Below are 14938 nucleotides of genomic sequence, written 5' to 3' on the forward strand. Positions count from 1 at the left end.
TCTCATCAGCTACACTCAAGACCCCTCCTGTGAGCGTAGAGGCCCTCTTTTCCTCAGTTCTGCAAACTGTCAAAGAAGAATTGTAGGGTTCCAATTTGATGCATATTCACACTAGACAGCCTTTTCCACTCCTGTAACATACCAGACTTTGCTACCTCAGCTCATTTGATGCCGAGACCCTAGGTCATACCTTTGTTACCTTCAATACCTATTCCAATACACTCCTAGCCTGTCTTCTAGATTTATCCCTCTGTAAACTTGTCATCCAAAACTATTGCTAGTGTCCCTACTCACTCAATCCTGTTCGCTGATCACCTCTGCATTTCCTGACCCATATTGGCCCTGGTCAAGCAATTTTTAAAGTACTATTGGGCCTGTCACAGAGGCTAGCCTAGCTTTGACAAAGTCATCCAGATATGAACCGTTACCTTCTCTCACAGATGGCGAGATTGCCCAGTATTTTCTGTTGCCCAGTATTTTCTGTTCTTTTAAAGTATTCACGTTTTCAGATCACTCCAGGACCTCAGCGCTCACCATCTCTAATGTCTTCCAGCCTCCAAAGATATCGGCAATCATCTAATTATAGACTCTTTGGCATTCCATTTAATAGCCCCACCATTTGGTGGCCAACCTTCCAGTTACCCAAGGCCCTGACCTCTGGAATTTCCTAGCTAAACCCGACACTGTACCTCTTTCTTTAATACGCTCAAACTTCCCCCCCTTGCCAAGCTTTCAGTTATCTGCCCCAATATGTAGTTCAGTGTCAAAGCTTGCCCAGAACGTTGTGACATTTTGTGAAAGATGAACTTGCTTAAGCAATGCCTTACAAGCAGCATGCAAAACAGCAGTTTACAAAATGGAGTGTGGCACAAACATCACAGGTCCCCATACAATTCTTTTGCATTTACACAAGCTTAGAGTACTCAAAATAAAACAATCTTTTGAAATGTTTCTACATATGAAGTGAAAAAAGTAGTTTTCAAATCTACCACAAAAAAACATCTATTGCTTAGATATTTATACATCTTCAAGTGTAAATTCATTTGGGTTAAGACTCTTAGATGGAGCAGTCCTATCCCTCAATTTGTTTCAATGTTCCCAACCAAACCGTGGTTAGCCCTTGTGCCCCATTTAATGGAAAAGCAAAGTTGCACAGGGACAGTGCTGTGATTTTAGTTTTCAAATCCAACTGAGCACGGAACCTTTTTTTTAAAAAATGAGATAAAACAGATCACGTGGCATAAATTGAAAATTATCAATTAAGTTGATGAGGTTTTTTTTGTTGCAATATTCAATTATAGAAAAATGCATGCCTACAGTTGTCATGACTATAACGTGTGGATTTAATAAAAGCTGATCTGGTGTAGCATAATTGGTGAATGTGCAAGTTTATTTTTAACAAAATGCATTGCTGGGGTTTCTCCTACACTCATTTCCTCAGTGCTATTCCTGAAAGAGAAAATCTTTGCAGATGTTCAGACAAATACGTTCTGGCAGCCACACGAGCTTTATGTATTCTGCAAGTTACACTGAAGTGGGTATTTAAAGGCATTTTCAGCAGAGATACAGGATAATGACCGGAGAGCAAATATGATCTGATTTTCCTATTTCCAGCCAGGAAATTGGAACCAACTTAATAACTTCCATTTCCACCAAGGCTGAGCACAGTCCCAAGATTTTCCTGGCCTGTTCAGCTATTGAACGAAAGGAAGAGAATGACTTTACTTTGTTTACTTGCATCTCTGGTCTTATCCTGTGAATACAAATAAATGATTTCGTGTAAATACCTTCAACAAAACTTTATTGTAATTTAAACACTATCCCACATACAATTTCACAACACGCAACTTCATCTTGGCAACCAAGGTTAGCTCTGATAAATGTGCATACATACGTGAAGAGTCAGCACTTAAAAACAAATGAATGACTTTTCTATACAGTCAATTCTGGTTAAATAACCCATTTGCCACAAGACTATTCCCTAGGAATTCACTGAGATAATGTTCCATTGCACACAATTTATTTGTAATGAAATTGTCCATAATACAACCATCTTATCATCACTTTTATTTCCCCTTCTGCAGTTTGGTTAATGAAATAAATCATAACATACATGGGCAAGTGCAATTTGCACTTTAAGCACAGTACAGTGTGGACAAAAAAAATCACTTGCAGCAACTTACAGCTGAAGTTCAGTTCAGTTAAACAGAGAAATTCAGCAAGTTGATACAACTTTCTGCTTCTAGCTTTCAACAGATATTGAATCCCATGCATTTTAGTGAACAATATCCTGCACTGCAAAAGGTAATGTGTTAAATCACCTGGTTATCGGTATAGCCTGGTCACGGTTAGATCATAAGCATCTCTTAAGAAAGCCTTGTATGTACACTTATATAAAGGTAGTCATTAATTTTGTGCATATGGATGCGATGATGCTAATCCTCCATATACTTAGCTAAAATAAACTCATTACTGCACCTACCGTAAACAATACATTGATCAAGATAGATGTCAATAAGGATAGAAAATTTTACTTTTAAAGCAGAATTGTTGCAAACACACCAAGTCAGATTATCAAAGGTTTTGCCATTAATATTCTGTATAAATCTTTAGCAATGTATGTTTTACAAATGGAGGTCCTTCCACAACCTGGAAAAAGTAGCCTGTATGAAACCTTTTCAGCATAATGTATTTTCAGGAAAGAATAGTAACAAAGCAAGCCTCTTCGATGGAAACTTCACAGTCCCTTCTGCTCATCTTGGTTAACAAAATTACATGAATGCATTTACATGATAAAAAACCAAAACCAAACATGTACTCTTAGCTAGATCTCCAGTTAGAGACAATATGCCAATGGAAATGAAATCAAATTTTATTTTGCGAGATTAAGAATGCATACAAGAAACTTGTATACTATACAATACTGTGGTCATATTTAACAGCTGTGCTGTCTTACACCAGGCTTGTGCAGTGCCAATGATACTTCATTATAAAACAGACAACTTCAAGTGGGATCACCAAGACAAAGCCAACATTTGCCCAATTAAAAGGGCATTTCATACAGCAGCAATTAGCATTTTCTTTACACACTTACCTACTTAACCAATTAAAGAAAACACTGCAATAGCAGAAACCATGGGAAATATTGCCATTCATATATTGAAGCACCAACTTTTCCTCGAGCAGCAAATTCCCAGATTATTTTGTTTTGAAAACAAGCTGACAAAACAATGGGATTTTTGTTTCTATGCACAACTGGAACTAAGTAAGCGCAAAGAAAATCAAGGGGAAAAATCGGTTGCCGCTTAATCATTCGACTCACTAAAATAGATGAAATAATGCGATTAGGCGTTGTGGGATTGTATCGCTCAATTTCACAGGCAGCACACAGTTCATATTAGTACTGGCCCTGAGGATCAACTGAATTTGCTCTAGATTAGTGTTCAGGTATATCTTTGTCCAAAGTCTGAATGTAATTTGCTGCTTTACAACAAAATGACATGTAATTGCAGTTTTTTCAGAATAGGCCCATTCATACCATTGCTCATTGTTCTGTACTTTAGGGCTAGTCCAATCATCCTTTCATAAATCCCTTTCATTAACTGGAATAGTAACTTTGTGAGGCGAGGGAATTTTAAAACATCCTCAGCATGACTCTTTAGCGGTAACAAACTTACCATTATATTAAATAACTGCAGTCTCAAATACAAGGTTTTCAAATATGTACAAGAACTATATTTTCTCACATTTTGTATATCAACCACACAGGTTCTATTTCAGCTGATTTTTTCATTCCTCATCTAAGAAATAGCCACTCAAAATCAATACACTGAAAAATTTTAATAGTTTGATATGTAACTTGTAAGCAAGTGTTAAAATCCCCCACCTAAAGTTGCAAACTTGTTACATGTGCACCCACGTATACTAACTGGTCTATCATGTAATGTGCTTATAAGCAGGAAAATAGAAACTCAGTTACAGATATTGCAACCCATTATGTTAAATAGCATTTCAAGTCAAAAGAATCAAACCTGGATAGACACCCATGTTAATATACTGCTTGTTCAAAGTGGAATATAACACCATAGCTCATGCAGCAGCTCTTTGTTCTCATTTCTCCCTCCCCCCCCCCCCCCCCCCCCCCCCCCCCCCGAGGTTCTTCCCAAGCGATTCACATTATTTAATTGTTGTGTACCTTTTTTTTGTAAAGAGAGGTTTGATTCTTTTGGAGGTGGCATTAATTGAAGGGAAACAGTCGCTTCAAAATAATCTTTGTCAGCGCTGGAATAATGATACCCAGCACATACAAGGTTTACAATAAAATGCATCATGCTTTTGTAAAACCACAAACATACTGTGGGGGTACATGGCAGAGGTTTATAAAACATTTAGGACAGGAGGTAAAAATTAAATCAACAAGAAATCATTTGCTGGGACACCAGCTGGCAAGCTGGGGAAAGGTTCATTTCACAAGAATCCTTCCCAAAGTAACTCAATATTTCAAACCAATATTATCTCTATAGATGCCTTTCTAACACATGAACGCACGCTGATCTGAATAACCTGATCTAGTTGGAAAAAGCAGGTGAGCAAGAATGCGCACAAAAGAGAATGATGCCAGAATAAAATAAACTTTTTTGGTTTGGTTTAATTTTATTTTTGCAGGCAATTCTGTCCACATCAGTTAGGTAGCTATTGCTGTATTTCTAAGGAAGCAGATTTCAGAAGAGAAGGATTTAAAATTGTAGCTTTAACAATGGCATAGCAGAGCTCTCAATATGAGAAAGCTGACGTAAAATGTGGACATGTTTACAGCAATTTGCAGTTTATGAGAAGATAAAGATATCGATGGGCAGAGGGACAATGAAAACCAGGAAAGGAAGGCGTGAAGTAGGCTGTTGCTGAGTCCTTTTTCATCACAGTATTGTGCAGCATTACATAGTGGATTTTCAGTCCTTCTCTGGGATCAGCTTCAGGACCTTCCCAATTGCAATAGTTTTACCTTTTGGAGGGGGAGAAACAAAAGTGTAATTTATTGCTTTGGTAAATACAATTTGCACTACACAAAACCGGTTTCAATGAACTTGCTAAAGGATCGTTTAACCCATGGGTTCTTGACTGCGTTCTGGAGCAAGGTTTTAAGCAATGTGCACAAGTGGCTTCTTTTCCAACACGCAGACAATTTTACAAATGTATGAATTAGGAGCAGGAGGCAGCCACTCGAGTCTGCTCTGCCATTCAATAAGTTCATGGCTGATCTGATTGCAACTTGAACCCCGCATTCCTGCCTACTTTAATAATCTTTTACTCCCTTGTGGGTCAATTATCTAGTTCTGCTTTCAAAATGTACAAAGACTCTGCTTCCACTACCGTTTGAGAAAGTTTCTCAGAGACTCATGACCTTCAGAAAACAATTTTCCTAATTTCTGGCTTTTAAAGCAGACCAAGGCAGGCCAGCAGCACGGTTCAATTCCCGTACCAGCCTCCCTGAACAGGCGTCGGAATGCGGCAACTAGGGGCTTTTCACAGTAACTTCATTGAAGCCTACTCGTGACAATAAGCAATTTTCATTTTCATTTCATTTCAAATGGGTGACCCCTAGTTCTAGATTCTCCGACAAGTGGAAACATCCTCATCCACCCGGTCAAGACCACTCAGGATTTTAAGGGGCTGCCCGGCAGCACAGTGGTTAGTACTCTTACTTCACAGCGCCAGGATCCCAAATTCAATTCCCGGCTTGGGTCACTGTCTGTGCGGAGTCTGCACGTTCTCCACGTGTCTGCGTGGGTTTCCTCCCACAAATCCCGAAAGATGTGCTCTTAGGTAATTTGGACATTCTGAATTCTCCCTCAAGTGTCCCCGAACAGGCACCAAAGTGTGGCAACTAGGGGCTTTTCACAGTAACATAATTGCAGTGTTAATGTAAGCCTACCTATGACAATAAAGATTATTATTATTAAATGTTTCAGTCAAGCTGCCACTTACTCTAAACTCCAGCAGGTACAAGCCCAACTTCTCCAACCTTCCCTCATAACACAACCCGCCCATTTCTGGTGAACCTTCTCTGAACTGCTTTGAATGCAGTTACATATTTTCTTAAATAAGGAGACCAATTCTTTTTTCTTTATAAATTTAGAGTACCCAATTATTTTCTCCAATTAAGGGGGCAATTTAGAGTAGCCAATCTACCTATCCTGCACATCTTTGGGTTGTGGGGGCGAAACCCACGCAGACACGGGGAGAATGTGCACACTCCACACGGACAGTGACCCAGGGCCGGGATTTGAACCCAGGTCCTCAGCGCCGTAGGCAGCAATGCTAACCACTGTGCTGCCCTAAGGAGACCGATTCTGTACACAATACCCTTGATGTGGTCTCATCAATGCCTTGTATAATTGAAGATAACTTTCCTACTTCTGTAATCAATTCCCCTCACAATAAATTATCACATTATTAGCTTTCATAATTACTAGCTGTACCTGTACACTCGCCTTGTGATTCCTGCATTCAGACACCCAGATCCCTCTGTACTCCGATCTCTGCAATCTCTCTCTCTCACCATTTCAATAATAAGCTCATCTTTTATTCTTCCTGCCAAAGTGGACTATTACACATGTGTTCACGTTATACTCCATTAAGCATAAATTCCCAAAGTTATAGTATCCAGAATATCACGTTTTATCTTCCAGCTGAGAGTGTCACAAAACAACAACAGCACTATTCTCAACTTCCAGCCCTGTGGAGAACAGGAGGAACAAGAAACTGCTACTTAACCTCCAAGACTCATGGTCATTGACCAGTCATGTTGTCAAGGAAACAGTACCCAGCTAAGCAGGCACACCTCTCAGCTCACGATCAATGGATACAAGATACGAGAGATATAGCCATTAACACCATCAATCTTCGCAACAGTATTCCAAATTAAGTAGAAGTCGATCAGGATGAACATGGGACATAACTCGAGACAGAATTATTTCTTAGGACCAGAAATAAATTTCATATTAAGCAAACACAGAATAAATTTAATTGTGGGGCTAAATTTTATAACACTGAACGGCAGGGCGTCAGAAGCAAAAAAAGGCCAAGAACCACTGGGTTAAACCACACGTCAACTCAGAATTGCCAGAAAATGTCACGGTCCTAAATTTCAAAACCCAATTCCTCATTGACAGGAATTTTTTGAAAATGCCAACAACAAAATTGTATACACAAATTCCAACAAGATAATCTAACCATCACCCCATGTCATTCAATGGCATTACCATCACAGAATCCTCCACTTTCAACGTCCTGGGGGTTACCATTGACCAGAAACTGAACGGGACTAGCCATATCAATATTGTGACTACAAGTGCAGACAAGAGGTGTGGAATCTTGCAGTGAGTAACTCAAAATGACTGTGGGCCTGAAGGCCCTCTTAGTGGAAATCAGCATTGGATTGCCACTCTGTTCCCACTTTCTTACCCAAAATCCTATTTCAGCCGACATAATGGACTAGGCCAGGGAAATCTGGGCAGTGCAGTGCATCCCTGGGGCCTAGTGTTGAAGTGCAGCCTGGTGATGGGAAGGAAACCACACCCCTTTTTTAAAACAGTGAAAACTTAAAAGATCCAGTGATGTTTAACGGTCTGCGACAGGCCAGGGGGAAGGTAAATGAATAGGCTAAGTGGGTAGGGGTATCCTGTGAGTTGGGATTCTTGACAGGGGTGCAGTCTCATTGGGTGGAGCCGCATGCAGGGTCAATGTGGATCTGTGTAATAGTTTTTATTTATATAAATTTAGAGTACCCAATAAATGTTTTCCAATTAAGGGCCAATTTAGCATGGCCAATCCACCAATCCTGCATATCTTTGGGTTGTGGGGGCAAAACCCACGCAAACATGGGGAGAATGTGCAAACTCCACACAGACAGTGACCCAGAGCCGGGATCGAACCTGGGACCTCTGCGCCGTAAGGCAGCACGGCTAACCCACTGTGCTACCTGTGACCTGTGCAATAGTTACCCAGAAGTTAGAAGAAGTTTTATTTCTGCTAACTGGTTAGGAATACCCATCAGTGTAACCCAGTCAGAACCATTTGGAATTTGCAAATTAAATCAAATTTTCAGATGGTTCCCACTGCAGGAGAATTGCAACGGGAAAGTTTGTACTTCTGGGCAATTGCCTTGCAAACGTAACCTGGGAACTTAGGGGACTCCTCACCGTATTACTAGGATTGCTCCCCTCCCAAAACAATCCTCTGGAGCTCAATCTAAATTGCTTAATGTAATCGTCAGATTGATTCATATCTTAGCACAAATGGAGAATCAACTCAATTCATAATTCTCAACAAAGAACATAAGCTCTAAAGATTCCTTTTTAAAAATAAATTTTAAAGCGCATAAGTTTGGGCAGGAAGAAAACAAATCAGTTTCTCTCTACTGACTCCTCCAAATTTTTTTTCACTTCAAAACTATAAATGTTTTTCCTACAAAAGATACAGGTTCACAATTATGCATGGTTGCATAAGACAAATTCCAAGAATGCTTGCACTGTGCTCCTTTTGTTCAATTACTAAATGCGTCAAGTTTTTCATTGGTCAAGTTGCTGGACTGGCAAATATTCAATCTGACCATATGGTCATGAACAAGTTACACAACAGAATTAGAGAACTCAAGGTTAGAAATATCCAGTGAACAAATCCCACTTAGTGATTAAAGTGTGGACTTTTGTAAAAATCTATGGCTAACCTTCGTCCCTCAAGGTAAAACGCCCCATTTGAGGAAAATCTTTGAAGGTCTCGAGGCAGATAGTTCCTGCTGTCCTTAAACGAGCAATGCAAACCTGATCCTGCTTGACAAAACGGGGCCGCGTCTTGCTCTTCTCTCCAGACTTCTTATCCACCAGACAGATTAAGGCCTAGAAAAAGGAACAGTTGCACAGGAATTATTCATCTTCATTTAGATTTAAACTTGCCTGAATTGTACCAAGAACCAAACCAGATTATATTGTACTTTCACACTGGGGAAGTAGTAAAATTCCTGTTCGCATTTTAGATGCATTATTCCCAAGATGTCGACTTAAACATTGTATTGGAGGATAAAATGTCAGAATTCAAGGAAGTCACAAAAGACACCCGTTTTAAGACTTCAACCAGAACTTTATTCCACCCTGTACCCTACACAAGAAATAACCCCCACAGGTCTGTTTAAAGTCAGAGAAAAGGCTAAATCGCAGAACCATGCAGTTTAAAAAAGACGAGCATTAATATCACCCATCCAAACATCTGCCGGAATCTGCAAGCTCCAATTTCTGATGTGCACTTTTTCCTATATTGGCCACCTCTGGTTTAACAGTGAATATCATATCAAGCTGACATCCAAGGGAGGTTTTGGGAAGATTGGTTTATACCCAAGTTCATTCTGACTTCAACTTTACATTTCATCTGTGCCATTATGACAAATTGGTGAGTTGACACCACACACACTTCCATGACTGGCACACAAGGCCTGTGGGTAATTTATGGTGCTTTCCAGCCAGTTGGGACTACAACTCCCAGCATGCCTGCAGAGTGCAGTCGGTGGTTAGGAAAGAGAGGGGGCGGTGGTGGTGGAAGAGAGACGGGGACAGACCACACATGCTCAAAAGAGGGCTTTATGCTATTTCATTTTAAATCCAACCTAAGGACTGGGATTTTGGGGTGAAGAGTGACCAGGCGACTGTATTTTGACAGCACGAAAAGTAAGAGCACACAAATAGGTTTTAGACTAGAGCTGAAGATGTGGCAGTCACAAGCTTCAAGCAGCTGGGCCTCAGAAGCCCAGGAGCAATTGATAGCCCGGTGAAGAGTTGGTGCTCAGTTGCCTGCTCCAGAAAGAGTTGTTAGCAGCAGGGCAGGGGCCACGCCAGTGTTTAGAGGCTGGAGTGTACCTGGCCTGATGAAACACACTCTCAGAAGTCAGCTCATCTGGAAATGACAACCAAGAGCTGCTGGATTTGTTGAAAGAGATTTGGAAGTGTGCTTTTTAGCGAGGATTAAACCCGTGGAACTCTGGTGGAGTTGCTGTCAGTTGGGAATCAGACTAGCTCTTTGAAGGAGAGGAGCCAATCCCTCGAGGCAGACAGAGTTGACAAGAGTTTAAAAGATTTTGATGACTCTTGGTAATCACTGATCTCTATTTGGGTGGCTGAGAAATTCATAGGACCCGTCTTGGTTAGACCTGCCATTTGATCTGTAGTTTGTGGTTGACCAGTCTGCCTGTTAATTCATGTTTACCTCATATTAATTCTGAATAAAACAGTTTGACAGGCTGACAACAGGGAGGGCGGTAGGGCAACTGCGCAGGGCAAAGGGGGTGCAAAATGAGTATGGGGAGAAGGCGATCTGCATGCTGGCGCACCAGCTGCAGAGGCAGGCTGCGTCCAGGGAAATATTGAACATACGGACTGGGGATGTGGTGTCAGAGCCAAGGAAGATAAATGAGGCATTTAGGGAGCACTACCAGGGAAATGAGGCGGAGAGGAGGGGGACATGACGGGGTTTCTGGACAAGCTGGAATTTCCCCAGGTAGAGGAAGCAAAGAGGCAGGTGTTGGAGGAGCCTCTGGGGCTGAGGGAGGTGCTGGATAGTATCAGGGGTATGAAGTCAGGGAAAGGCCCTGGGCTGGATGGGTGTTCGGCGGAATTCTATAAGGAATTTGTGACGTACCTGGCACCACATCTGTTGGGGCATTTAATGAGGCGCTGGAGAAGGGGGAGTTGCCGGAGACAATGACGCAGGCAGTAATCACACGAATTCTGAAAAAGGGGAAGGACCCGGTGGAATGTGGGTCGTATAGGCCCATATCACTATTGAACAGCATTGGCTAAGTTGTTGGCAGGGTGGATGGAGGTGTGTGTCCCCGGGTGGTGGCAGAAGACCAAACAGGCTTTGTGAAGAGCAGGCAGCTGGCGAGTAATATAAGACGGCTGTTGAATGTGGTGATGAATCAGTCGGGGCTCTGGTACCGGAGGTGGTGGTGTCCATGGACGCGGAGAAGGCATTTGATTGGGTGGAGTGGTGGTATTTGTTCGAGGTTTTGGGCCGAGATTTGTGGCATGGGTACGGTTGCTGTATGTGGCACCAAGGGAGAGGGCGATGACAAATGATATATTTTTTTAAATAAATGTTTTTATTCTCCATTTTCACAGTTTCCTTCAAAATTTACACCCCACCCACAGACAGTAAATGGTAACAAATACAAAATCAATCCCCTTAACAATAACAACAATCCCATCCTCCCACCACCCCAAACAACGGCCCACCTGTCAATATATGCATCCAATAAAACAAACCCTCCCACGGTGGAAACAAAAAACAGAGAACAAGAAAAAGGAGTCCGGGGCCGTCCATGGTCACCATAGAGTCCACTCCCCGCCCGCCACCCCCACACACACACACTCAACGCCGTCCAACCTCTGAAAGAGTACAGTACATAATACCCAAGAGTTGTAAACCATCCCCCTCTCCAACTCCTCCTGTCCACTGCCTCTTGTAAAACTTATTCCAACCGGGCAGCACGATGGCGCAGTGGGTTAGCACTGCTGCCTCACGGCGCCGAGGTCCAAGGTTCGATCCCGGCTCTGGGTCACTGTCCGTGTGGAGTTTGCACATTCTCCCCGTGTTTGCGTGGGTTTCGCCCCCACAACCCGAAAGATGTGCAGGCTAGGTGGATTGGCCACGCTAAATTGCCCCTTAATTGGAAAAAATTAATTGGGTACTCTAAATTTTTTTTTTTTTTTAAAAAAGAAAAAAAAAAACTTCTTCCAACCTCAGTTCCTCCCCCCCCAAACTTTCCACCCCGGCTGGACCACTTGGACCCTGTTCTGCCAGGCTCCGTTGGCCATAGCCCCTCCCCCCACCTCACTCCCGTTCACTGGCCGGCTTAAACCAGCCCCCACCTGGGTCCCTTTCCCCCTTGCCCATCCCTAGGAAAGCCCAGAAATCCCCTTTCAGCACACAAACCTCGCATATCCACCTACACCCCAAAGAGCCCTCACTTCGAGTGAAAGTCCCATCACTTCCCTTTTCCAAATATATACAACATTCGCTCCTTTAGCCCATACACCCGCATGCAGTGAAACAAAAAGAAAATACAGTCATGAGGTTCCATCGGCACATGACCATTTCTCAATTTCTAAGTTCTGCCACAGTCTGCCTTCGCAAACTCCTCCGCTGCTTCTGCCGTTCCAAAATAAAAGTCCTTGAGCTTGTACGTCACCCTCAGCTTCGCTGGATATACAATGCCGCACTGCACCTTGCTAATGTACAGTGCCTTCTTCACCGGGTTGAAAGCAGCCCGCCTCACCAGCTCCACCATAAGGTCCTGGTATACACATATACCAGCTCCAGCCCACTGCACCACCCGCTTCTGCTTGACCCAGCACAGGACCTTCTCCTTCACACTGTACCGACGGAAGCACAGAGTCACTACCCTTGGCGGCTCACTCGCCTTTGGTACTGGCCTCCACGACCGATGAGCCCAATCCAGTTCATATCGGGAGTGATCCTCCCCCTCCCCCAATAGTTTTGCCAACATCGCGGCAAAATACGCAGTCGACCTCAGCCCTTCAACTCCTTCGGGCAGCCCCACAATCCTCAAATTCTGTCGCCTGGATCGGTTTTCCAGGTCTTCTATTTTTCCTCGCAGATCCTTGCTAATCTCCATCACCTTCCGCATCTCGTTCCCCATCGAGGCAAATTGATCACCGTGCTGTAATAATGTCTCCTCCACTTCCTTCAGTGCCTCCCCTTGCTTCCTCACCTCCGCCACTGCGCTCACCACCGCAGTCGTCACTGGGGAAATCGCCTCCACCACCAGCACACTCAAACCTCCCTCATCTCCTTTCTCATTGTCTCCATGTATTTTGTAAACTGCCTTTCGAATTCCGCAGCCATCACCGTAAGCAATGCGGCCTCCCCTGGTGCTCCAGCCTGCATTTTCTTTACCGACCCCGCGGTGACCTTTCTACTCCCCGACGGACTTTCAGCTGTTTTCATGGCCGTTTTTTTTTTTTACTGGTCCTCGACATATCCCTTCCCTGTGCTTTCTCCTGACCTTTACCCCCTTCGCTGCCCCTAGGACCGGGCATCAATCCCCGACAATTCCGTTCCCGAACGGGAGCCCTCCAACGAGCGGCTGCCTCCCGCCCGCCGTCACCGGAAGTCGAGGACGAATGATAGGAGCTCACAAAACTTTGACTTACACAGGGGTACGAGGCAGGGGTGCCCGCTGTCACCACTTCTGTTTGCGCTGGCCATAGAGCCATTGGCGATGGCTCTCAGGGGGTCGGCAGAGTGGTGGAGGTTATGACGGGACAGAGAGAGAATCAGGTGTCACTCTATGCCGAATACCTCTTCCTGTATGTTTCGGATCCGTTGGAGAGTATGGGAAGGATTATGGGCCTGCTGGGGAGGTTTGGAGTGTTCTCAGGGTACAAGCTGAATGGAGAGGGAAGCGAGGTATTCCCGGTGAATGAGCTGGCACAGTGGGCTAATTTGGGGGGGGGGGGGGGGGGGGGGGGAGAGAATGCCATTTACGGTAGCGAGGAATAGGTTCAGGTATTTGAGGATTCAGGTAGCGAGGAAATGGATGGGGCTCCATAAGTGGAACTTAACGAAGCTGGTGGAGGAGGCTAGGGAGGATCTTAAGAGGTGGGATATACTGCACTTAATGCTGGCAAGGAGGGTCCAAATGGTGAAAATGAATATTCTGCCGAGGTTCGTTTATCTTTCAGGCTCTCCCGATCTTCATACCAAAGGCCTTTTTTCGGAAAGTGGACACGATCATTCCTGACTTTGTATGGGCGGGGAAGGTGCCGAGGGTGGGGAGGACCCTGCTACAGAGGCAGAGGGTGGGTTGGCGTTGCCTAATTTGCGTCAATATAATTGCCTCCATGGAGGGAAGTGGGGCTGTTCAAGGTGAGGGATCTGTATTTGGAGGAAGGGTTCACCAGTTTGGGGGAGCTAAGGGAGAGGGTAGAGCTGCCGAGGGGGAGTGAGTTCAGGTATCTGCAGGTTAGGGACTCTACGCGAAAGGTCTGGAGGGGGTTCCCTAGATTGCCTGCTGGGGCGACTGCTGCTTCCGGATGTGGAAGGGGAGGGAAGAATTGGGGATATATACAAGTGGCCGGGGGAGCAGGGAAGCAAGCAGGTGGTGAAGATCAGGGAAAATGGGAAGCGGAGTTGGGACGAGAGATCAATTGGGGAGCATGGAGTGAGGCACTGCGCAGGGCAAACGGGACATCGTCATGTGCAAGGATGAGCCTGATACAGTTTAAGGTGGTGCACAGGGTGCATATGATTCGGGTGAGAATGAGTGGGTGGGGGTAGCAGATGTGGGAGAGGTGTGGGTGGGGGCCAGTGACTCACGCGCACATGTTTTGGGTTTGCAAAAAAATTGGGAAGATTCTGGGTGGGAGCGTTTGCAGTCTTAGCCAGGATAGTGGAGGAGAAGGTGGGCCCGGACCCTTTGGTGGCAAATGTTGCTGGAGTGGGGGTTGGCATCACCATCAGGGGTAGCAGCATGGCTGGGTGACCAGTATGACTTCCTGCGATTAGAGAAGATAAAGTATGAGTTAAGGGGCTCCTCAGGGGGGGGTTTTGAGGAAAGGTGGGGGATGTTTGTGACCATGTTTGAGGGGCTGTTCGTCACAGGGGGGGGGGGGGGGGGGGGGGGAATCTGTATAGACTGTATAGTTGATTGTAAGGAAGTATGTTTCCTAGGGTATTTGATCGCTGTAACCGGTTTTGATACATGTTTGTAATAAAATACATTTTGTTAAAAATTCTGAATAAAAACAGAAAATGCTGGAAAAGCTCAGCAGGTGGTGCCGCATCTGTAGAAAGAGGAACAGAGTTAACGTCGAGTCCGTATGACTCTTCGTCAGAGTTTCTGTAGCATTTTCTGTTTTTATTTCAG

At 44.2% G+C, this 14938-nt stretch overlaps 1 protein-coding gene across 2 annotated transcripts in view; it reads right to left on the minus strand.

Annotated features, from left to right (window-relative positions):
- Positions 1–1784: 1784 nt before the first annotated feature.
- Positions 1785–14938, minus strand: part of LOC119978683 (eukaryotic peptide chain release factor GTP-binding subunit ERF3A) — a 74404-nt gene continuing 61250 nt past the window's right edge. For both annotated transcript variants that reach the window (XM_038820476.1, XM_038820475.1), the window contains exons 13-14: positions 8729–8897; positions 1785–5002 (exon numbers count right to left, since the gene is read on the minus strand). In XM_038820476.1, coding sequence (XP_038676404.1) covers positions 4950–5002; positions 8729–8897 — 222 coding nt within the window. In that variant the 3' untranslated portion in view covers positions 1785–4949. The remainder of the gene's footprint in view (positions 5003–8728; positions 8898–14938) is intronic.

The sequence above is a fragment of the Scyliorhinus canicula genome, chromosome 15, assembly GCF_902713615.1.
Source record: "Scyliorhinus canicula chromosome 15, sScyCan1.1, whole genome shotgun sequence".
NCBI lineage: Eukaryota > Metazoa > Chordata > Chondrichthyes > Carcharhiniformes > Scyliorhinidae > Scyliorhinus > Scyliorhinus canicula.